Source organism: Hypanus sabinus, unplaced genomic scaffold (assembly GCF_030144855.1).
Source record: "Hypanus sabinus isolate sHypSab1 unplaced genomic scaffold, sHypSab1.hap1 scaffold_835, whole genome shotgun sequence".
Lineage (NCBI taxonomy): Eukaryota > Metazoa > Chordata > Chondrichthyes > Myliobatiformes > Dasyatidae > Hypanus > Hypanus sabinus.
This window is the reverse complement of record NW_026781688.1, coordinates 137,147-162,237: the sequence shown is the minus strand read 5'-3', so window position 1 is coordinate 162,237 and position 25,091 is coordinate 137,147. Positions and strand designations below refer to the sequence as shown.

Here is a 25,091-nt window from a genome sequence, read left to right as displayed (position 1 = left end):
TGCACTCCACCCGCTAAATGTTCCCCATGTATGTCGTCTCTCCACTCCTCCCACTCTGTGACACAGGCAATTGTGCGGAGTATGAGGGAAAGATGATGGCTGGTGTTTTACCTCCCCCCGTACCAAGGATATCGATCGCCAGGATCTGAATCTCTCCACAACTCTGCATGCACAGGCCGTTCATGTGCTCCCACACCACTTGCATCAGTGTTTGCATTTTCACCACCCTTTCCCTGGCCTTCTCTCTCCTCCTCTTCCTTCCTCTAACGGCTGCACGCAATCCGCTCACAGACACACACCATCTCCGAGAGACACACTCGATTCAAGACTACTGGAAAGCCGAAAGTCTGGGTATTTGTGAGTTGGGAGAACGGAAGAAGGAAATGGTTTCGTACTTTTGCTGACTCCGGTAGGGTGTGATGCGATGGTGCGGGGGGTACTTCACATGTCCGGCCCAGGGAGTGTGATGAGATAATATTTAGGGAGCGTCGCTGGTTATCCGACCCAGGGACACTACGTTTGGACGGTGTGGACGGAGCTTCACTCCGTGTGTGACCCCGGAGTGTCTGTTGAAACAATTTGGAGTGAGCTTCACTCTGAGTCTGATCCCAGTAGTGTGTGATGATCGTTGCGGAGGGAGCCTTACTCAGTGTATGTTTCCAGGAGTGTCTGATGGGATTGTATGGAGGGATTCTCGCTCTGTCTGTGACTCCTAGCCATGGGTCAGTTGATTTCGGCGTTTAAACAGGCTCACAACAGAGATAGGGAGCAGGAAAATGCTGCCTCAACGGCTGCAAACTGAACGCCCTTTCTGTGGCCCCAATCTCCGCTCCTTCCTTTTCTCAGCACACCATCCCTTCTCTATGATTCTTAAGTGGGTGAGTGAGCAGCATATATGTACAAATGAAATCGGTCTGTATGTGAAGCTGGTTTTGCCAAGTGAGGTCAGGGATTTAGCTGTTAACTTAAAGGAGAGGACCACTAACCGGCCCAGTGCGTACAGACAGAGGATGAGCAGGCAGTTTAGCACGTGGTGTTAGTGGCAGGGCTCCAAAATTTGGTGGGATCTGTATAGAAGTGATGGAATACGGTTTACACCTGGACCTGTGGGGAACTGATATTCCATTGGGAATGTTTGTCCGTACTGTGTATGAGAGTTTTTGGAAGAGTATTTTGAACTCGAGTTGAAGGGGGATGCGGTTCAGAGCAGATAGCGGAATCGATATGGAGACAGATATTGCCAAGACCTCAGACAAAGGCAGGAATCAAAAGTTTGTGCATCACGCGACGGGTGCCCTGAGCTCCGTATATTTCAATGCAGGAAGCTTCAAAGAAGAGCAGTGGAGCTCAGGGAATGAATCAACACAGTGAATATGATATTGCAGCCATTATTGAGAACGGAGTGTAGGAGGAGCAACCAGGACAGCACGAATTTTCTAGTTTCCCTATTTTTAGTCGTGAAAAAGCGGAAGGAATTGAAGGAGGAGGGGTGACATTACTAGGCTGAGAAAATGTCACCGCAGTGGACAGTCAGGACAGGAAAGACAATTCCTCTAAGTGAGGCTTTATGGGTGCAAATGACGAATAAGTAACGTATGGCAATGTGACAACATAGAACATAAAATGCAATACAGGCAATTAGGCTCACAATTTTGTGCCGACCATGAACCCTGCCTCCAATATAACCTGCGAACCTATCTCCCTCAATATACCTGTCCAGTAGTTTGTTAAATTTCACTTGTGTATCTGCCTCATCCACTTACTCAGGCAGTGCAATCCACGCGCCACCCACTCTCAGAGTAAAACACCTTCCTCTAATATCCCCTTGAACATCCCACCCCTTAACTTTAAGACATGTCCTCTTTTATTGAGCAGTGGTGCCCTGGGGAAGAGGCGCTGGCTGTCCACTCTGTCTATTCCTCTTAAGATCTTGTACACCTCTATCATGTCTCCTCTCATCCACCTTCTCTCCAAAGAGTAAAGCCCGAGCTCCCATCATCTCTGATCATAATGCATACACTCTACACCAGATAGCATCCTACTAAATCTCCTCTGTATCCTTTCCAATGCTTCCACATCCTTCCTATAGTGAGGCGACCAGAACTGCACACAGTACTCCAAGTGTGGCCTAACCATTGTTTTATAGAGCTGCAACATTACCTCGAGACTCTTAAACTCTATCCCTCGACTTATGAAAGATAACACACAATAAGTTTTCTTAACTGCCCTAACTATCTGGTAGGCAACTTTCAGGGATCTGTGGAAATGACCCCCAGGTCCCTCTGCTCCTCCCCACTAGCTAATGTCCTGCAATTTACTTTGTACTCCGTCATGGAGTTTTTCCTTCCAAAGTGTACAACTTCACAATTCTCCAAGTTGAAGGCATCTGCAACTTTTTGCACACTTCTGCATCCTATCAATGTATCTGCTATCTTCGACAATCCTCTGCACTCTCCACAACAACACCAAACGTTGTGTCGTCTGCAAACTTGCCAACCCACCCCTCCAGCACCAGATCCAGGCTGTTTATAAAATTCACGGAAATTAGGGGTCGCAGAACCGATCCTGGGGAGACAGCACTAATCGCAAACATTAAATTGGAATGTACTCCCTCCACCACGATACTCTGCTTTATGCAGACAAGCAAATCCTAAATCCACCTGGACAAACTTCCCTGGATCCCATGACTTCTGATTTTCTGAATAAGCCTATAGCGTGGAAAATTATCAAATGCCTTACTAAAATCCATGTTGATCACACCCACTGCACTACCCTCATCTATATGCCTGATCACCTACTCAGTACTCTATCAGGCTTGTTAGACACAATCCGCCCTTCACAAAGCCATGCTGACAGACACTGATCAGACCATAGTACTCTAAATATCAACTGATTTCATCTCTAAGAAACTTCTCCAACACCTTTCCCACCACAGGCGTAAGATTCACTGGTCTATAATTACCCGGACTATCCCTACTATCTTATTTGAACAAGGGTACATCATTCGCCTCCCTCTAATGGTCCGGTACCATTTCCGTGGACAACGAGGACATAAAGATCCAAGCCAGAGGGGGGCAGCCTTTGGAATATTCTGTCAGGCCCCGAGGACTTATCCGTCCTAAAGTATTTTTACAGCTCCAACACAGACTTATCTTTGATATCAACCTGCTCCAGAACAGCAACCTAATCATATTATCCTCACCGTCATCAAGTTTCCTCTCAATGGTGAATACCGAAGAAAAGTATTCATTGAGGACCTCGCTCACTTCCACAGCCTCCAGGCTCATCTTCCCCCCTTTTTCTCAAATTGGTCCAACCTACAGTTCAGTCATCTTTTTGTTCTTCACATCATTGAAGAATGCTCGGGGTTTTCATTTACCCTCCTCGCCAAGGCATTTTCATGCTCTCATCTTGCTGTTCTCAGCCCCTTCTTAAGCTCCTTTCTTGGTAGCATATATTATTCAATAACTTCATCCGATCCTTGCTTCCTAAACATCATGTCTGCTGCCTTCTTCCTACTGACGAGATTTTTCACTTCACTTGTCACCCATGGTTCCTTCACCCTACCATTCTTTAGCTTCCTCACCGGGACAACTGTAATCTTACCATTCGGAGAGAGATCCCTAAACAACGACAACATGTCCTTCGTACATTTCCCTGCAAAAGCATCATCACAATTCACGACCGAAAATTCCAGCCGTATAGCCTCATAATTTGTCCTTCCCAAATTAAAAAAAAACCCTGTCCTTTTGATTCTATCCTTTTCCATGATAATGCTAAAGGCCGTGAAACAGTGGTCACTGTCCCCCAGATGCTTAAACTAACCCGGTTACCTACGTAATACGAGGTCTAGTTTGGCATCCCCCCCCCCCCAGTCGGCCTGTCAACATACTGTGACAGAAATACGTCCTAGACACACTTAACAAACTCTGTCCCCTACAAACCATGGAAACTAATCAGCTGCCAATCAATATTAGGGAAGATAAAGTCACCCACGATGACAACACTGTTACTCTTGCACATTTCCAAAGTCTGCCGACCAATCTGCTCCTCGATATCTCTGCTGCTACCAGCGGTCCAATAGAATACTACCAATGGAGTAAGTGTTCACTTCCTGTTCCTGACTTCCACCCATACTGACTCAAAAGAGGATCCTGCTACATTACCCACCCTTTCTGTAGTTTTAATAGTGTCTCTGAACAATAATGTCACCCCTCCTCCCCTTTTTCCTGCTCTCTATCCCTTTTAAATTGCTGAAATCCAGGGAAATTGAGAATCCATTCCAGCTCTTGAGCGAGCCAAGTCTCTGTAATGGCCACGACATCATAATTCCATGTATGTATCCAAGCTTTCAGTTCAACACCTTTCTTCCTGATGCTTCTTGCATTGCAGTACACAAATTTTATCCTCTATACCTTACCACATTTTATTCCCTTTAATCTGCTTCTCTTTCCACAAAGCCTCTTTATATGTTAGATCTGGCTTTTCTCCAAGCACTATACTTGCAGTTCTCGCATGACCTTTATCCTCCTCCACCTCACTAACTTCTCTGACTTTCTGGTTCCCCTCCCCCTGCAAATCTTGTTTAAACCATGCGGAATTGCACTGGCAAACCTTCCCGTAACCTTCAATCTCACCACCCTTTCCCTCGCCTCATCTCTTCTCCCCTGCCGGCCTCTTCCAACAGCACACAGTCCACTCACAGAGCTTTACTCTGTGTATGACCGTGGAGCTTGTGATGGATCTTTGCGGAGGGAGCGTTACGCAGTGTATGTTTCCAAGAGTGTGTGATGGGATTGTTTCCTTCTTCTTTCTTGGACACTTAGTCATAGGTCAGTGGATTTCGGCGATTAAGCAGACTCCAATTACAGATAAGGAGCAAGAAAATGGCAACTCACACGTTCAGCTCCGACGGCTGCAATCTGAACACACTTTCTGTGGCCCCACTCTCCTCCCATTCCAACCCCTTTTCTCAGCACACCATTCCTTCTCTATGATTCTTAAGTGTGTGAGTGAGCAGCATATATGTACAAATGAAATCCGTGTGTGTGCAAAGCTAGTTTTGCAAAGTTTTGACAGGGAGTTAGCTATTAAATGAAGGGTCAGGACTACTGCACCTCCCAGTGAGTCCAGATATAAGAAGTGCATACAGTTTAGCACGTGGTGTAAGAGGGAGGGCTCCAAAATTTGGAATCATTGTAAATTTTTTTCCAAGAAAGGTTGTATCTGTATAGAAGAGATGGAAGACGGGTTACTTCTGTAATGGAGTGGAGCTGATATCCTAGCGGGAAGGTTTGTCAGTACTGTGCATGAGAGTATTTGGGAGAGTTCTTGAACTCGAGCTGCATGTGGAGATTCTTTTCTGTCATTTCCGTTCATTGCTTTTCAGGAGGGCAAGGACTGATCTGAACGCGGAGAGTAGCAAGAGCAGGGGTGGATTAGATCAGGGGATATGACGATTAACAAAGTCACGAAACGATTTTTTTTTTCCACAGACGACATGGGAAGTGAACGACCCGCAAGGAGAGACCGATCAGACTCAAGCATATGGCTAATCTGCGTTTTAACAGCGGCCCTCATTATCACGGGTATCTGCTGGAGGATTCACGGTGAGTTTCACACCGGTCGCAACGACCAAACAGCACAGAATAAAAATGGAGACACATTCCCAACATTACACCGAAAAGCCCTTCAATGTGAGACCAAGACACCCCTCACCGTGGTACTGACGGCCGCTTACAATGACTCAGACATTTCCCTCACCGTGACCCCGACACAACCCCCACCAACACATCGCTCAAAGTGATACGGACACACAACTGCCAACCATAGAACATTACAGCACAGAAGCAGGCTTTTTGGCTCGTCTTGGAGGTGCTGACCTATTTTTACTGCCTAATTCCACAGACCTGCGTCTAGACCATATCACCGCTTACACCTCTCATCCATGTACCAGTCCAAGATTTTCTTAAATGACAAATGTGAGCCTGAGGTCACCACTTCAAATGACAGCTCATTCCACACTCCCACTACTCTCTGTGTGAAGAGGCCCCCACTAATGTGACCTTTAAACTGTTCGCCCTTCACCCTGAACCCATGTACTTCGTTTCTTTATTCTCCCTTAACCCAGTGGAAAAAGCTTGCTTGCATTCACTCCACTTATACACGCCATAATTTTATATACATCTATCAAATCTCCCCTCATTCTTCACTCTCCGTGGAATAAAGTCCTAAGCTATCCAACCATCCTGTGCAAATTTCTCAAGTGCCGGCATCATCCTTGTAAACCTTCTCTGCACTATTTCAACCTTATGTATATCCTTCCACTAAGTAGGTGAATTTGGCCTCATCAATGTCTTATAAAACCTCGCCATGACATTCCAACTCTTATCTTAGATAATTTGATTTAGAAAGACCAGTATGCCGAAAGCTCTGTTTACGACCCTATCTACTTGTGACGCCAGTTTTAGAAAATTTTGTATCTGTATTCCCAGATCGCTCTGTTCCACTGAATTCTTCAGTGCCCTACCATTTACCTTGCATGTTCTCCCTTGGTTTGCCCTTCCAAAGTGCAGTACTTCACTCTTGTCTATATTAAGCTCCATCTGCCATTCTTCAGCCTATTTTATCAGCTGGTACAAATACTTCTGCAGGCTTTGAAAATCTTCCTCACTGTCCACTACACCTCCAATCTTTGTATCATCAGCACATTTGCTGATCCAATTTACTACATTACATTCCAGATCATTGATATAGATGACAAATAAAAATGGACCCAGCACTGATCCCTGGGGCACACCACTAGCCACAGGCACACAACTAGTCACAGGACATATGGTCGTTGTTTAGGAATCTCATGCACGATGTTAGGGATAAATTTGTCTTGGTGAGTAAGATAAAGAATGGTAGGGTGAAGCAACCATGGGTAATAAGTGAGGTGAAAAGTCTAGCAGGTGTAAGAAGACAGCATACATGCTGTTTGGGAAGCAAAGAACAGATGGGACTATTGAGTAATATAATATAGCAAGAAAGGAGCTTAAGAGGGGGCTCAGGAGAGCCAGAGGCGGACGTGAGAAGGCCTTGGCGGGTAAGGTAAGGCATTCCTCCGTTCGGTGAAGAATGAAAAGAAGGCAGGAGAGCAGGAAGGACTGATTAGAGATAAATGTGGGATACAATTGTGCCTGGCGAATGCGGAAGAGAGCGAGGTCTTCAATGCATACTTATCTTCGGTAGTCACCAATGAGAGTGAACTTGATGACGGTGACGACAATATGACCAACGTTGATGTTCTGGAGCATGTTGATTCTAGTGGAAATGACGTGTTGGAGTTGTTAAAATTCATGAGAACGGGAAGGTTAAGGGGCCTGACGGAATTTTCCCCGGGCTGCTCCTCGAGTTGAGGATAATCATTGCTGAGCCTCTGGTAAGGATCGTTATGTCCTCGTTCTCCACAAAATGGTACCGCAGAATTGGAGGGAGGCGAAAGTTGCCCTCTTGTTCGAAAAAGGTAGTAGGGATAGTCCGGATAATTATAGACCAGTGAGCGTGACGTCGGGCGTGGGAAAGCTGTTAGAAAAGATTCTTAGACAGATGATCTATGGATATTTAAAGAATAATGGTCTGGTCAGGGATCGTCAGCATGGCTTCATGAAAGACAGATCAACCCAGAGAAGTGTGTGGTGATACACTTTGTAAGGACAATCTCCAAGGCAGTATAAAAAGTAAATTGCAGTACACATGGTAGTGTGGAGGAGCAGGAGTCTCTGGGTGTACATGTCCACAGGTCCCCAAAATTTGCCTCACAGGTAGTTAGGGTACTTAATAAAGCTTATGGGGTATTAGCATTTAAAAGTCGAGGGATAGAGTTTAAGAGTTGTGAGAACATAGCACATTACAGGCCCTTCAATCCACAATGTTGTGCCAACACTCTAACACTGCCTCCCATATAACTCCAAACTTAAATTCCTCCATATAACTGTCTGGTAGTTTCTTAAACTTCCCTCTTAAATCTGCCTCCACCACTGACTTAGGCAGTGCATTACACGCACCAAACACTCTCTGAGTGAAAAACCTTTCTCCAAAATCCCCCTTGAATTTCCGTCCCCTTAACTTCGACAATCCTCTACACTATCTACAACACGAACAACCATTGTGTCGTCTGCAAACTTGCTAACCCACACTTCTACCACAGTAACCAGGTCGTTAAAAAAATCACGGGAATTAAAGGTCCCAGAAAAGATCCTTGTGGGACACCACTAGTCAGAACCCTCCATTCGGAATGTACTCCCTTCACCACGACCCTCTGCCTTCTGCAGGCTTGTCAATTCTGAATCCACCCGGCCAAATCTCCATGGATCCCATGCCTTCTGACTTTCTGAATACGCATACTGTGTGGAACCTTGTCAAGTGCCTTGCTAAAATCCATGCGGATCATATCCACTGCACTGCTCTCATCTATATGCCTCGTCACCAACTCAAAGAAATCTATCAGGCTTGTTAGACATGATATGTCCTTCACAAAGCCATGCTGACCGTCTCTGAACAGACCATGATTCTCTAAATTCTCATAGATCCGATCTCCAAGAATCTTTTCCAACTGCTTTCCCACCACAGACGTAAGGCACACTTTCTATAATTAATATAATTATAGCTGTCTACACTATCTAATCCTTTTAATATCTTGTACACCTCTATCAAGTCTCCTCTCGTCCTCCTTCTCTCGAAACAGTAAAGCCCTAGCTCACTTAATCACTGATCATAATCCATACTCTCTAAACCAGGCAGCATCCTGGTAAATTTCCTCTCTATCCTTTCCAGTGCTTCCGCATCCTTCCTATAGTGCGGTGACCAGAACCAAGTGAGGCCTAAGCAGTATTTTATATCCCTAGTACACAATCCCTATCCCTACTAACCTTTTTGAACAAGGGGCCAACATTCGCCTTCCTCCAATCCTCTGGTACCATTCCCGTGGACAACGAGGACCGAAAGATCCTAGCCAGGTGCTCGGCAATCTCTTCCTTCGCCTCGTGGAGCGGCCTGGGGAGTATTCCGTCAGGCCCCGGGGACTTTTCCGTCCTAATGCATTTTAACAACTCCAACACCTCTTCTCCCTTAATATAAATTTGCTCTAGAACATCAACCTCACTTATATTGACCTTACCGTCAGCAAATACACGCTCATTGATGAAAACCGAAGAGAAGTATTCATTGTGGACCTCGCTCACCCCAGCAGTCTCCAGGCACAGCTGCCCACTTTTATCTCTAATTGGTCCAACCATTACTCTTGTCATCCTTTTGTTGTTCACAGATTGAAGAATGCTTTGGGGTTTTCCTTTACCCTACTCGCCAAAGCTTTCTCATTACCCCTTCTTGCTCTTCTCAGCCCCTTTTAAGCTTCTTTCTTGCTACCCTGTATTCCACAGTAGACCCATCTGATCCTTGCTTCCTAAACCTCATGTATGCTGCTTTCTTCTACCTGAATAGATTTTCCACTTCACTTGTCACCCATTGTTCCTTCACCCTACCATTCTTTATCTTCTTCACCGGGACAATTTTATCCCTAATGTCCTGCAAGATATACATAGTACATTTCCCTGCAACAACATCAGCCCAATTCACACCCGCAAGTAGGTGTGAGGCTATGATGCTAATCATAGCCACATAATTTCCCCTTCCCCGTTTAAACATTTTTCTGTCCTCTCTGATTCTATCCTTTTCCATGATAATGCTAAAGGCCAGGGAGCGGTGATCACTCTCCCCCAGATACTCACGCACTGACAGATCTGTGCCCTGATCCGGTTCGTTACCTAATACTAGATCTAGTCTGGCATTCCTCCTAATCGGCCTGTCAACATACTGTGACAGGAATCCGTCCTGGACACACTTAACAAACTCTGCACCATCCAAGCCCTTGGAACTAAACACGTGCCGATCAATATTAGGAAGTTTATGTCACCTATGATAACAACCCTGTTATTTTTGCACCTTTTCAAAATCTGCTTTCCAATCTGTTCCTCTGTACCTCTGCTGCTACCAGTAGAATGCCCCAGGTACAGTAACTGCCTACCTTTCCCTGCCTCCGCCCATACAGACTCAAAAGAGGATCCTGCTACATTACCCACCATTTCTGCAGCTGTAATAGTATCCCTGACCAGTAATGCCACCCCTCTGTACCTTTCCCACCTCTCTATTGCTTTTAAAGCACTGAAGTCCAAGAATATTGAGAATCCATTCCTGCCCTGGTGCCAGCCAAGTCTACGTCATGGCCTCTACATCATAATTCTATTCATGTATCCAAGCTGTCAGTTCTTCACCGTTGTTCATGATGCTTCTTGCATTCTACATAGACTTTCGCCCTTCTACGTTACTATCTTTACACCCTTTATTCTGATTCTCTTTCCTCAATGCTTCTCTATATTTTTGATATGGCTTTACTCCATGCACTTCTTTCACTTCTCTATCGCTCCGGGTCCCATCCCCCTTGCAAATTAGTCTAAAACTTCCTGAACCATGCTAGCAAACATACTTGCAAGAATATTGCTCCCCCTCGACTTCAGGTGCAACACATCTAATCTGTAAACGTCCTAAATTCCCCAGAATAGATCCCAACGATCCAAAAATCTCAAACCCTGCACCATGTACCAGCTCCTCAGCTACGCATTCAATTGCCATCTCCTTCAATTCTTACCATCACTATCACGTAACACTGGCAGCATTCCTGAGAACGCAACCCTTGAGTTCCTGATCTTTAGCCTTCTGCCTAGTTCCCGAAACTCACACTTCTGGACCTCATCACTCTTTCAGCCTATGTCGTTGGTACCAACATGTATCACTAATTCTTTCCCTCTCGTATCAGGATGTCAAGCACCCGGTCTGATTCATCCTGGACCCTGGAAACCTGGAGGCAACAAACCATGCGGGTTTCCTTCTCACATCCACAAAATGTCCTGTCTGCTCCCCTGACTAACGAGTCTCCAATGACGACAGTTCTCCTCTTCTCCATCCCGTCCTTCTGCACCACAGGGTCAGACTCAGTGCCAGAGGCCCTGTCACTGTGGCTCACACCTGGTCGGTTTTCCTCGCCAACAGCATCATTAAGTGAGTTAATGGTGTAGCTCTATAAAGCTCAAGTTAGGCCACACCTGGTGTACGGTTCTGATCGCCACACTATAGGAAGGATGGAAAGGGAACAGAGGAGATTTACAAGGATGCTGCCTGGTTTAGAGAGTGTGGATTATGACCAGAGATTAAGGGAGCTAAAGCTTTACTCTTTGGAGAGAAGGAGGATGAGAGGAGACATTGTAGGGGTATGCAAGATATTAAGAAGAATAGTCAGAGTGGACAGCTAGCGCCTCTTCCCCAAGGGCGCACTGCTCAATACAACAGGACCTGCTTTTAAAGTAAGGGGTAGGAAGTTGAAGGGGGATATTAGAGGAAGATTTTATTTTTTTTTTTAGTCAGACAATGGTTCGTGCCTGAATCAGTAGTGGAGGCAGATTCATCAGTAAATTTTAAGAGGCTGTTGGACAGGTATGTGGGGCAGGGTTTACGGGTCGGCATAACATTGTAGGCCGAAATGCCTGTTCTGTGCTGTACAATTCTATGCTCTATCTTCGATAACACGGACACTCCCCTAACCGTGATAAAAACCCTGCCTTGACAGTAACACAGTCAAGACTCATGCTGACTCCGACACGCCATTCACCATAACATTGACAATTCTCTTACCGTATTACGGTCACGACATTCAACGAGACACAGATACACTCCTACCCGCGACACCGACACGATCATCGCTGTGACACGCACATGACAGTTACACTGACCGCATGGTACCCTTCAGTAACATCGACATGTCCCTGACGGTGTTACTGATAAACTCCTCAAGGCAGCACTGAAACACACCTCACAGTGACACTGACACGTTCTTCACCGTGACGCTGAGGTTGCGTACACCGTGACATATTCACGCTCCTCAATGTGATCCGCTCCGCACCGCATCGTGATAAATACTCAGACGTCACTGTAAAACCCCTTAACGTGACAGCATCGCTCCTCAACATAACGCCGATGCACAGATCACTGAGGTAATTACCCACACCTCACCCTGACACAGGCAAACCCCTTACCGTGATGCAGACACCTAAATTCACAATGACACCGACATAGTCCTCTCCGTGACACCGACACATACCCCAGTGTGACACTCTCACACACACCGTGGCCATGACATGAATCTCACCGTGATACAGACTTACCCCTCGCTGTGAAACCAGCGCACCCCACACCGTGACACAGATACTCCACCCACCATGACACCACGAGGCCCTCACCGTGACATTTTCTTCGACTTGACATCGAGATACACTTCATTGTGATCCGTCACACCTCCCGCCGGGGCACAGAAACTCCTATCACAGTGATACCGACACTCCTCTCACAGCAACTCGGACATTCCTCGCACGATACTGACGCAGACCCCCACGGAAACAACAAAAAAACCTTCACCGGGACATTGATAACCCTTCAGCGTGAAACAGACACGCCAGACAATGTGGTGCCGACGCCTCTGACTGTGCCATCAGCACATCCTTCACTGTGACACTCTTCACCGGGACACTGACAAAACACTCTCTGTGACCAGTTCGGTAGCGTGACGCTGACTCACGTGTCACTGTAAACGCTAAACATCCGTCACCATCTCTCTCAGTGTCACAGATTCGTCAGTCTTACCAAACATGGCACCGAAACTCTAATCTGTCCGATCTTATACGAATGAACAACAATCTCCGTCTCCAGTTCACTGAGATGGAAACGAAGTACAGATCTGTCAAAGAAGCCAAAGCTCAAATCTGTGAATTGCTGATCAGCAGAAGAGGTGAGGCATCATCCCCCTCTTTCACCCGCTCCTCATCACAGGGCAGGCATGGGGAGAGGAAGCGGTACTCAGTGCTTGGCATCAGAAGTGTGTGAAGAGTTGGGATGGAGGGTGATTCACACTGTGTTTGACTCGGCGAGCATGATGGGACTACATGAAGGGTGTTTCCGTCTGACACTGAATCTAGGACAGTGTGATGGGAGGTTGTGGAGGTGGATTCACTCTGTTTTTGAACACGGGATTGTGAGTCGTAACATTGCTGCTTCACTCCATGGCTCACTCTGGGAGTGTCTAATGGATCCAAATTTATTCTGTGTGTGACAGCGGGATTATCTGACGGGACACTGCCCAGAGAGATACACCGCATGTCTGACCCCTGAAGTGTGTTATGGCAAGGTGGAGAGAGCTTTTCACTCTGAATCCGGCCGTGTTTGACGGGATTGTGTGGAGGGGGATTCACTCTGTGTCTGAATCCGGGAGTGTGTGAAGGGATCGCAGAGAGTGAGCGTTTGTGTTTGATTCCAGGAGTGGTGATGGGACAGTGCAGATGGATGTTTATTCTATGTGACACACGATTTTGTGATTAGTTATTGTGGAGGGAGTCTGACCCCGTGAGTGTGCCATGGGAGGGTGTGGGCGGAGCTTCGCTTTGTGTGAAAACACAGGTGGTTGTGATGGAATGGTTCAGAGAGAGCCTCACTCTGTGACCCTCCAGGAATTGCGTGATGGGGCGTAAAGACGGAGATTCACGTTCTATACTCGGGAGTGTGAGATGGGGGCGTTTGGAGGCAGCTTCACTCTGTGTCTGAAATTTGCTGCGTTGAGAAACTGACGATGCATAATCACTTTCACTCCGATATTCGTCGTGTGCGCTGAGGGAGTTTCCTTCTGTCTCTAACCGCTGGAGAGGCTGATGGGGCCGTGGAGAGAGAGATTCACACTCAAAATCTGACCTGGGAAAAGTGAGACAGGATGGTGTGTAAGAAACTTCACATCACGTCTGACCGCTGGAATGAGTGTCTGTGTCTGTCTCCGAGATTGTTTGATGGGACAATATGGATGGAAGCTTCACTCCACGTCTGAGCCCGGGCGTTTATAAAAGGCAGTGAGCACAGAGCATCACTCCACGTCTGACGCCCGGAGTATGTGATGGGTCCGCGGGGAGGGAGATTCAGTCTGCGTCTGACCGTGTTAGTGTGTGATCGGACGGTGCAGGGATTTTAAAACTGTGTCTCACCCCATGTATGTACGATGGGACTCTGTGTTTGACACTGTGCGCGTGTGATGAGTAGCTATGGCGGGAATGGGGGTTGTGTGAGAGGTTTTGGGTTTGGGTTCATGCGTGTGTCTGACACACGGAACGTTAACGCATGCCTGGAGAGGAGACATGATAGAGGGATACAATATATTAAGTGGAATAGATATAGTGGACAGCCAGCGCCTCTTTCCCAGGGCACCACTGCTCAATACAAGAGGATATGGCTTTATGTTAAGGGGAAGAAAGTTCACCGGGGATATTAGAGAAAGGTATTTCACTCAGAGAGTGGTTGGTGCGTGGAATGCACTGCCTGAGTCAGTGGTGGAGACAGATACACCAGTGAAGTTTTATAAACTACGAGATAAGTATATGGAGGAATTGTGGGCCGAAGGACCTGTAACGTTCTGTACTATTCGATGTTCTATGTTTAAGAGTCACGAGGAAATGGTGTAGATCTGGAAAAGCCTGGTTCGGCCACACTTGGAGTACTGTGTCCAGTTCTGGTCGCCTCACTATAGAAAGGATGCGGAAGCATTGGAAAGGGTACAGAGGAGATTTACCTGGTTTAGAGAGTATGGATGATGATCAGATATTAAGGGAGCGAAGGTTTTACAAAGAGAGAAGGAGGATGTGAGGAGACATGTCGGAGGTGTATAAGATATTAAGAAGAATGTATAGAGTGGATAGCCAGCACTTCTTCTGCAGGGCACCACTGTTCAGTACAAGAGGACATGACTTTAAGGTAAGGGGTGGAATGTTCAAGGGGAATATTAAAGGAAGGTTTTTTTTTACTCTATACCTCTAACTATCGAGTCTCCTATCACTACCGCTCTCCTCCTCTGCCCCCTCCCTTCTGCACCGCAGAACCAGACTCAGTGCCAGAAATCCGGCAGCCGCAGCTTGTCGCAGGTAAGTCATCCCTCCCAACATAATCCAAATCGGTATACATGTTGTTGAGGGGAAAGGCCACGGGGGATCCCTGCTCTGTCTGCCCTTTCCCCCTTCCCTCGCGTGACGATAACCCAATTACCGGTGCGCTGCTTCTTTGCCGTAACTACCTCCCTGAAACCACTGTCTATAAACTCATCATTCTCGGGATTGATCCGGAGGTTAGGAGCTGTAGCTGGATGCACTTCCTGCAGGTGTCGTTGTTAGCGACAGAGAAGGTCTCCCTGACTACCCTCACCCTTCAAGGAGTACATTCCAACATCCTGCCTGACATGTTCTATAACTCTAAACTAACGAAACAAAACTCACCGGAACCTACATTTGATAAGGTTCCACACGGTAGGCTTATTCTGAAAGGCAGAAGACATGGGCTCCAGGGAAGTTTGGCCAGTTGGATTCAGAGTTGGCTTGCCTGCAGAAAACAGGGGGTCGTGGTGGAGGGAGTACATTCGGATTGGAGGGCTGTGTCTAGTGGTTTCCCACAATGTCGGTTCTGGGACTCCTACTTTTCGTGAATATTATTAACGACCTGGATGTGGGGGTAGACATCTGGGTTGGCAGGTTTTCAAACGACCTGAAGGTTTGTGGTGTTGTGGATCGTGTGGAGGATTGTCAAAGACTGCAGGGAGACATTGACAAGATGCAGAAGTAGGCTGAGAAGCGGCAGATGCAGTTCCTCTCTGAGAAGTGTGAGGTGCTACTCTTTGGAAAGACAAACTCTAAGGCAGAGTACAATGTAAATGGCAGGATACTTGGTAGTGTGGAGGAGCCGAGGGATCTGCGGGTGTATGTCTGCAGATCCTTAAACGTTGCCTCACAGGTAGAGAGGGTAGTTACGAAAGCTTCAGGACTGTTACTTTTTCATTTGTCAAGGGATAGAGTTTAAGATTCACGAGGTAATGATGCAGCTCCACAAAACTCCGGTTCGGCCACACTTGGCGTACTGTATCCAGTTCAGGTCCCTCACTAGAGGAAGGATGTGGAAGCATTGGAAAGGGTACAGAGGAGATTTACCAGGATGCTGCCTGGTTTAGTGAGTATACATTATGAAGAGAGATTGAAAGAGTTAAGGCTTTACTCTTTGGAAAGAATGAGGATGAGAGGAGACATGATAAAGGTATACAAAATATTAAGACGAATAGATAGAGTGCACAGCCAGCGCGTCTTCTCCATGGCGCCACTGCTGAATACAAGAAGACATGGCTTTAATGTAAGGGGTGGAAATTTCAAGGGGGATATTAGAGGAAGGCTTTTTACTCAGAGAGTGGTTGGTTTGTGGAATGCACTGCCTGAGTCAGTGGTGGAGACAGATGTACTGGTGAAATTTAAGAGACTACTAGACAGGCATATAGAGGAAATTAATGTAGGGGGATATATGGGAGGAAGGGTTTAAGTATAGGCACAACATTTTGGGCCACATGGCCTGTACAGTGCTGTATTATTCTATGTTCCATGTTCTATTCACCCTGTGTCTTGATCCCGGGAGTGTGTGATGGATGGTGTGGAGAGAAATTCACTGTGTCTGATCTTTGTTAATTTACAATGAGACGTTATGTATGGGATATTCACTCTGTGCTTGACCTCAGGTGTGCGTGATTGTACCCCGTGGAGAGAATTTCACTCTGTGTGTCACCCCGGGTGTGTGTGACAGGAAAGTGTGAAGCGAGATTCACTCTGTGTCTTACTGCTTCTTATTCCTGATTTCCAGAGCAAACATGTTTCAAGGACTGGGTCACAAATAAAGACCGGTGTTATTACGTATCCACGTTTGATACCACTTTCCAAAAAGCGGAGCAAGAATGTTCAAACCGTGAATCAAGGCTGCTGGAAATCAATTCAAGTGATGAAGCGGTATGTGTCACAGCTCGAAAAGATCACACAGTAACACAGGACTCATCGCAAACTTCCGGGGTCAGAAACAGAGTGAATCTCCCTCCACACCGTCTTATCACACTTTCCCGGGGTCAGACACACAGTGAACCTTCCACCACACCGTCCCATCACACACTCCCGGGGTCAGACACAGAGTGACTCTCCCTCCACACCGTCCCATCACACACTCCTGGCGTCAGACACAGAGTGAATCTCCCTCCACACCGTCTCATCACAAAATCCCCGGGTCAGACAATGAGTTTAGCTCCCTCCTCACCGTCCCATCACACACTCCCGGGGTCAGATACAAAGTGAATCTCCCTCCACACTTTCCCATCACACACTCCCAGGGTCAGTCACAGAGTGAATCGCCCTCCACACTGTCCCATCTCACACTCCCGGGGTCAGACACAGAGTGAAGCTTCCTCCACAGCGTCCCATCACACTCTCCCGGGATCAGACACAGAGTGATTCACCCTACATACCGTCCCTTCACACACTCCCGGGGTCAGACACAGAGTGAATCTCCGTCCGCACCGTCCCATCACACACTCCCGGGGTCAGACACAGAGTGAATCTCCCTCCTCACCGTCCCATCACACACTCCCGGGGTCAGACATAGAGTGAATCTCCGTCCGCACCGTCCCATCACACAATCCCGGTGTCAGACACGGAATGAAGCTCCTTCCAGACAGACCCATCCCAGATTTATGTTGTAATCAGCTGAGAGAAGTACATATTTTTCGATTCTACGCATTAATCAAGTTAATTTAACTTCCCAGTTCTTTGTATTCCACAATCTTCTGGTCATCAAACTTGCTTACTGGATTGAAAAATGCGAAAACGGGTGAGTTTATAACTAATCTGTGGGGTGAAGACATAGTCCTGACGGGAGAAAATGGGATTACGGTCTGAAGTAGTTTCGTGGGGAAGGGGAACGGCATTGTGATTTGTTTGTAGACAGTCCGATTTTGTCGGGAGCGTGCTGTACAATGGGAACATTTTCGGGCTGAAAGTGTCTGTCGGGGAGGACAATGCAGTGGGAATATTTCGGAAACTGACAGAGGGCAGTGGGGAGAGATCAGAGACAGAGATTATTTTCGTGCTAACGCATGTGGGTGAGGTAAGCGACGTGCAGTGGGATTATTTTGGAGATTGTCGCCGGGCTGTGAGGAAAGGGAGCAACAGTGGGATTAGTTTGGTGAATGACATGTATCTGAGTGGCGAGAGTAGTGCAACTCGATCAGTTGGGAGACAGAAACAGGGCGGTGGTATGCAGTGGGTTAACGGAATTAGTTTGCGACCTGAGGCAAGGATGTGGGAGAGAGGGTGCCAGTGGTATAAGTCTGGAGGTGGAACGGAGGGTATGGGGATAGCGCGGTGTAGTGGGATATGTCAGGAGACAGACACGAAGCTCTGGGTAGAGGAAGAGACAACGAGATGAACTTGGAACCACACAGGGCTGAGTGTGGAACATTGGGATTCATTTCAGGACAGACATAGGTCTGTGGGGAGATGGTGGGACAGTGGGGTTTGTTCGGGGACTGAAACAGATCAGAGGGAGGAGGGTGGGCCTGTTCGATTCGTATGATGACTGAAAGTGGTCTGTGGTGAGGAAGCGGTTCGGTGGGATTAGTTTGGGGGATACGGGGCTGTGGGGAAACATTGGGTCAGTACGATTAGTTAGGGAACTGACACAGGGTTGTGGGGAGACATTGGGACCGTGGTATTTTTCTGGGTACCGGCACGGGGACGTGGGGGAGAGTGGTCGTGTGGGATGTTTGAGAACTCATACAGGCAATTAGGAGAGATCGAATTCATGGGATTAGCTTGGGGACGGTCTCCGCTCAGGTCCTCTACTGAAGCTGTTTTGTCTCTGTTGAAATTTATTAACCCTCCTGGATAGGACGGTGGGCCGGAGTCTCCTGTACAAGCACTCTGGAGCACCCGTCTGCAGACGGTGCGGAAGTGGTGACACTTGTGATGTTGCTATTCGGAATTTCATCTGCGAGAAGTCGGCACCTTTGATCCCGGATGTTCCTGAAAAGATCCAGGGTCTCTGCCAACTGCCAGTGGAGTCAACATGAGTCAAGTGACTGCCCTCATTTTCTCCACCTTCTCTCTCACTCCTAAATCCTTTCAAATTCCCTCCCCACACTCTCTGCCCCTCCCTCCTACTCCATCTCCTCTTGTTGCAACCATATTCTCCCCACCAGACACCGACAAATCCCTCTCGCCATCTATCCCCTTCTCTCTCGCCATTCCCCCGTCCCGCTCTTCCGCGCTCCCTCTACCTTTCTCTCTACCCTCTCGCCTCCCCTTATTTCCTCAAACTTTCTCCGCCCACTCTTTCTCTTCTCCCTCTGCACACCTCTTACATCTCTCTCCCCTTCGCTCCCCCAGACACTCTCTCTCTACCCTCCCCATTCTCTCTGAACACTCCGTCTCCCTGACCTCTCTCTCCCTCTCTCTTTCTGCTTTCAATTCACTCTCACCTCAATCCTGTCCCTTCTGGTGCTCGATAACCCAACCCTGGGTGAAAGTCTGTCCGCATTCTCTCTGTCTGTGCCCCTCTTGTACCACGGCAACGTGACCTCCCGACTCCTGTACTCAGTGTGACTGGTGAAGACCAGCGGGCCAAGTGTCCTGTCCACTCTTATCGGATGTTTTCCTCAGGAATCGCTATTTCATTTATAATCTGAAACTTATCACGCCTGGAATTTGTTCTTTTGAAGGATCAGTACGGCGCAAAGATGTACAATTAATGTAAACTGCAAATATGAATAAACACCACAAATATGTCGAGTTTTTGCTGATATGTTGAAAGATGTGATGGCGAATGGGAAGAAGCTTTTGCTGAATCGCTGTGTGTGGGTGTTCTGTCTCCCGGAGCTGTCAAATACTCCTCCTATAATACCATGTCCAATCCCGTTATCATTCCCGTGAACCCTCTCCAATGTCTCACATCCCCTGTGAGATAAGCGATGGAAACCTGCTCACAGAACACCAAATGTGTCCTCACCAATGACATATTGAGCCTGAGACTGACGTCCTTGCGTTTACGTCCCAGTCCTCTCGAAATGAATGCTGTCATCGCATTTGCATTCCTCACCACCGGCTCAAGCTGCAGGTTAAACTTCTGGGAAAGCTGCACGAAGTCTCCCAAATCCCTCTGCACCGCAGATTCTTTTTAACCCTTACACACTGTGCCGGTCATGTTTGACCCGTTTTGACATGTGACAGCAGTAAAAATACCCAAATGCCATTCTCAGCCGAAATTTGATGACTTTTCCTAAAGTGACCCAAAATGCTCAAACATGGAAATACCTAAAAATCTTAAACTTTTGTACAGGTGCTGCAAATTTTTGTACATTGAGGCTGCTCCGGGTCAGATTAGATCCATATCTATTGAAATAGATTTTTGATCTCTGAAATATTAATTAAGGGGATATCATCCATTAATTAATGTCAGATAGGCAATTTATACATTCTAAGCAGATCGGTGGTTCAGAATTTTGTGCAGACACTTGTTATGAGGGGATTATTGGGCCGGGTTGAAATTGTCCCGGACTATTCTGTTAAGGAATAGAAAATAGACAGTTTGCCTGCGTTAAAAAAAAAAAAACATCTCCATATAGAACATAGTCGATGTTTTTATTTATCTTATTTTCAAATTGCAGGACCATACGATTCCCGGCACTGTATTCTATCTGCCCCATCTGTTCTCATTCTCCGATTCTGCCTGAGTCCTTCACCAGCCCCTTGTTTTCTCAACACAACCTGTCGCCCGGTAACGTTGCTGCCGACTGTGGTTTCCGGATGAGGGAGTCTATCATCCCGTTTCCGAGGGATGGACAACAGCCCGGGATTTGGAGTCGGTGATTAAAACTGGGATCACGTGCGCGCTGAATATTCCACATCCTGTCACGCGCACCCACAATATCCGGGACAGAATTCCAGACGACTGGGATGGCGGTGCGGTGGGGATTGCTGAGAGGGGAGAGGGGAAGACGGAGGGGATTTATCTCTCCTATTGACCTGGGTAGTGTGTGAAGTGATTGTGCTGGTTTTGAGCTGGAGAGTTGTAGTTGAACTAAACAATATCCGAATCGTACTTGTGTGAAGGGATGGGGAACAGGGAATTCACTCTGTGTCTGTGATGGGACAGTGTCCAGGGAGCATCACGTGTTTGATATCGGGGATCTGCCATGGGTCGGCGTGGAGGGAGCAGCACTCTGTATCTGCTCCGGAAAGTGTGTGATGGGACGGTGTGGAGAGATCTTCACACTGTGTCTGATCCCGAGAGTGTGTTTTAGCTCGGCGTGGAGGGAGACGCACTCTGTGTCTGACCCCAGCAGTGTGTGATGGGACAGTTTTGAAGGAAATTCAGTCTCTCTCTGACTCCGGAAATACGTTATAAGACTGTGAGTAGGAGCTTCACACTTTTTCCGAAAATTTCGGACAGCGCGGTGGGAGCTTCAATCCTTCTCTGAACCGGAACTTGTGTGATGTAATGTTGGTGAGGGAGCTTCACTCAGCATCTGACTCCAGGTTGTGTATGATGGGATGGTATGGAGATGTCTCGCTCAGGGTCAGACTGACGGTGTCAGAGACTCATATGTATGTTTTCCGCTTGGGACAGCTTCCAATCAGTGTTCGAGAGCGGGAAATGTGTGCATTATAAATCAGCGCCTCGCGTTTGTTTGAACAACAACCAATCAGCACGTCGGGTTTATTAGCAAGATAAAATAAAGATAGAAACATAGGAACATAGAAAACCTACAGCACAATGCAGGCCTTTCGCCAAACAATGTTGTGCCGAACACGTCCCTAACTTTAAAAATATTACTAGGCTTACCAATAGCCCTCTATTTTTCTAAGCTCCATGTACCTATCCAAAAGTCCCTTAAAAACCCTATCTTATCCGCCTCCACCACCGTTGCCGGCAGCCTAATCCACGCACTCACCACTCTCTGAGTGAAAAACTTACCCTTGACATCTACTCTGTACCTACTCCCCAGCACTTTAAACCTGTGTCCTCTAGTGGCAACCATTTCAGCCCCGGGAAAAAAGCCTCTGACTAACCACACGATCAAAGCCTCTGACTAACCACACCATCAATACCTCTCATTAGATGGTCGTTATACGATGACTCTCTATCGGGTCATATTGGGAGGAAACTAGACCGAATGTTCAGTTCGTTGGAAACTGGGTGACAGACCGGAGATTCAAAGGGGTTAAACATCCACTCCCAGTACAGCGTCCTCCTGTGGCTAAATGGCACAATAACAGTCACACCAGATTGTATGCCTCTGGGCGGGATAGACGGGTTAAAATGACCAAGTCAAGGTATGTCTCACAGGTCAGGACGACACATGAACATCCATGAATACAGCCAAACGTGACAGCGTTACTCCAGAAACATAGTGCAAAACCCGATATCAGCATTTAAACACGGCAGAAGGCACAAAAATATGAATAAAACAGAAAAATACCAACGCAGTTTTAGGCCTTCGGTCAACTGAATAACACTGATATCTGCCGTCGACCACAACAGAGCCTGTCTTCTGCAAAGCGGACACTGGGGGGCAGCACAGACTCCTGCCCGGAGGTCACGCCACTCCGCCCCGCCGTGCACAGCTCCTTCACTTCATCTGCCAGCGAGAAACTCTCTCAGTTTACACATCAAGTTGAGTTGAAATAATATATCAGCGGGAACTTTTGCCATAAAACATTGGTGGGGTGGGCATTAAACTAGAGATACAGGGGGATGAAAACCGTAATGCCATCACAGATAGAAGAAAACTTGTTGGAACAGATGTCGTTAAGGCCTCCGACGAAGTCAGTAAGCAAAATGTTGAGCCAGTTGGGACTCACGTTCTGAGCTGCCTAGATTTCAATGCAGCAGGTATTGTACGAAAGGCAGATGAGCTCAGGGCGGGAGTCAAAGTTTGGAAGCATGTCATTGTAGCCAGTAGTGAGACTTAGTTGCAGGAGGGGGAGGAAAGTTAGCTTAATATTCAGGGATTCGGGTGTTTTATTTGTGCTAATGAGCAAACAATGCAAACATGAGGGGCAGCTTTGCAGTCAGGAAAAATGTCACGGCGGTGCTCAGTCAGGACAGACCGGGGAACACGTCTAGGTGAGGATCTTTGGACGGAACTGAGGAATAAGAAAGGAATGAACTCGATCATGGTGCCATATTATCAATCACCTAATAGTGCAGGGGATTCAGAGGAACAAATCTGTAGAGAAACATAAGTTTGTGATATTTTAACAGATATTCACTGTGAGCCCAGTTCCGTGAAAGGACCAGTGGGGTAGTTTCTCAAATGGTTTCAAGAAAGTTTCCTTAATCATTAGGTGGATATTTCCAACCAGAGAGTGCAATACTGGATCTCCTCCTGCGGAATGGAACAATGCAAGGGACAAAAGTTTGTGCAGGTGACCACTTTGCTTCTCGTGGCAGTCCGAGTCTTAAAGGGATGATATTGCCATTAGATTCAAGGTGATTATGGAAAGGGGTATTTAGAACCTGGGGTTTAGTTCTAAATTGAATGAAGGCTGACTTTCTTGGCGGCAGGAGTGATCTGGCAAGTGTGGATTCGGCCAGGCTGTTTTCTGGCAAAGATGTAGCTGCGAAGTTGGAGCCCAGGCGCTGCTTCATAAGAATACTGGGAGGTGTCGGATCACAACCAACAGTGCTGGAAATGGATTTCCTACGGTTGAGAACTGAGTGCTCAGCACGACCGTTTGAATTAGAAACTTTCCGGGAAGGATTGTGAGGCAGAAACTGTCAGTCCGTGTTTTAAAGTGAAAGTGACAGGGAAGCACACTCCAAATGAGGCCACACCAGAGCCTTAAAATTAAATCCTTGACCGGGAGATGAATGCGAACCTTTTATGAGCTTCCTCACCACCGAGTCCTTGAACAGTCCAGCCTGGTGGTGGCAAAGGTTTACAGTGGCCCACCAGGTAGACATTCGGAACCCGGGGACCGACGAGTGTTCAGTCATCTGACTGAGGATTCTCACATCGGCCTTCGGCTCAGAGGTCACAGAAGAGAATGGGGCGAGCAGAACCGAACCTGGTGCCCCTCTCGAACGTCTTTTTCAACTGCAACGTGACTTTCCAACTCGTGTACATACTGAACTACATCCTTCTACGACTCCGTCATCTCCTCCCTCTCCGACATCCGAACCGTTTTACGTTACCCCGCTAAAACCTACCTCGACTCCCTGACTCCCCCTTACTGAGCACCACTACCCATTTCAGTTGTTCCTTCTTCTCCTACTATTCCGCTCCTCCGTTTCTGTTAGTCTCTCTCTCTCCCTGATTCTCGGTTGGTCCCACCAGGACAGATCCACTGAGACGCTGACACCCGGCAACACAGGAACCTAAAATCAGATCATGAGATATCGGAGCAGCATTAGGCCATCGAGTCTGCTGCACCATTTCATCATGTCTGATCCAGGTCTCCCTCAGCCCCAATCTCCTGCCTTTTCACCGTATTACTTCATGGTCTGAATAATCAAGAATCGATCAACCTCTGACTTCAATACACCCAATGTCGGATTCCACAGCCGCCTGTGTAACCTGTTCTGCATATTTGCCATACTCTGGATGAATACATTCCTCCCAGTCTCAGTTCTAAAAGGACGGATCTCCATTCCGATGTGGGTCCACCGGTCTCGCCACGGGGATCCTTCTCAGCACATCAACTTTGTCGAAGCCTTTGAACATACGATCGATTTCAACAACTACCCTCTCCCCGCCGCCCCCTCATTCTTCTCAGTTCCAGCCATCAAACGCTCCAGATCTGATAAGCGTTTCTATCCTGGAATCATTCCCGTGAACTTCCTTTCAACCCTTCTCAATGCCAAGCTCATCTGGCCGGTAGAGATAATGGACCCGGAACCGCTCACAGTATGTCTAAATGAGGCCTCACAAGTGCTTCCCATGAAGCAATGTTGACGAGCGATAATTGTCAGTCTGACCCTTAAAGGGAAAGTGACATCTCATCACACTCCCGGGAATGGACGTGCCGACATCTGGAATCCTGGCGCTGTTCAGAGGGAACATGTGTCTGCATGAATGTGTTGGTCCCACCAGGACAGATCGACTGAGACGCTGATAC

The 25,091-nt window shown here is 47.3% G+C and overlaps 1 protein-coding gene across 1 annotated transcript; it reads left to right on the top strand.

Annotated features, from left to right (window-relative positions):
- The first annotated feature begins 371 nt into the window (after positions 1-371).
- On the top strand, positions 372-19,760 carry LOC132390293 (C-type lectin domain family 12 member A-like). The gene is made up of 6 exons (XM_059962910.1): positions 372-409; positions 5,496-5,609; positions 12,710-12,877; positions 16,792-16,934; positions 17,738-17,802; positions 18,862-19,760. Exons 2-6 carry the CDS (start codon positions 5,501-5,503, stop codon positions 19,040-19,042), a joined length of 666 nt encoding a protein of 221 aa, XP_059818893.1. The 5' UTR covers positions 372-409; positions 5,496-5,500; the 3' UTR covers positions 19,043-19,760.
- The last annotated feature ends 5,331 nt before the right edge of the window (positions 19,761-25,091 follow it).

What these genes read in the sequence shown, in the direction of transcription:
- LOC132390293 (XM_059962910.1), top strand. Translation starts at nt 5,501, where the DNA reads ATGGGAAGTGAACGACCCGCAAGGAGAGACCGATCAGACTCAAGCATA. An exon ending in TATCTGCTGGAGGATTCACG is followed by an intron (nt 5,610 to 12,709) that starts GTGAGTTTCACA and finishes CATCTCTCTCAG; the next exon opens with TGTCACAGATTCGTCAGTCT. An exon ending in TCAATTCAAGTGATGAAGCG is followed by an intron (nt 16,935 to 17,737) that starts GTATGTGTCACA and finishes TTAACTTCCCAG; the next exon opens with TTCTTTGTATTCCACAATCT.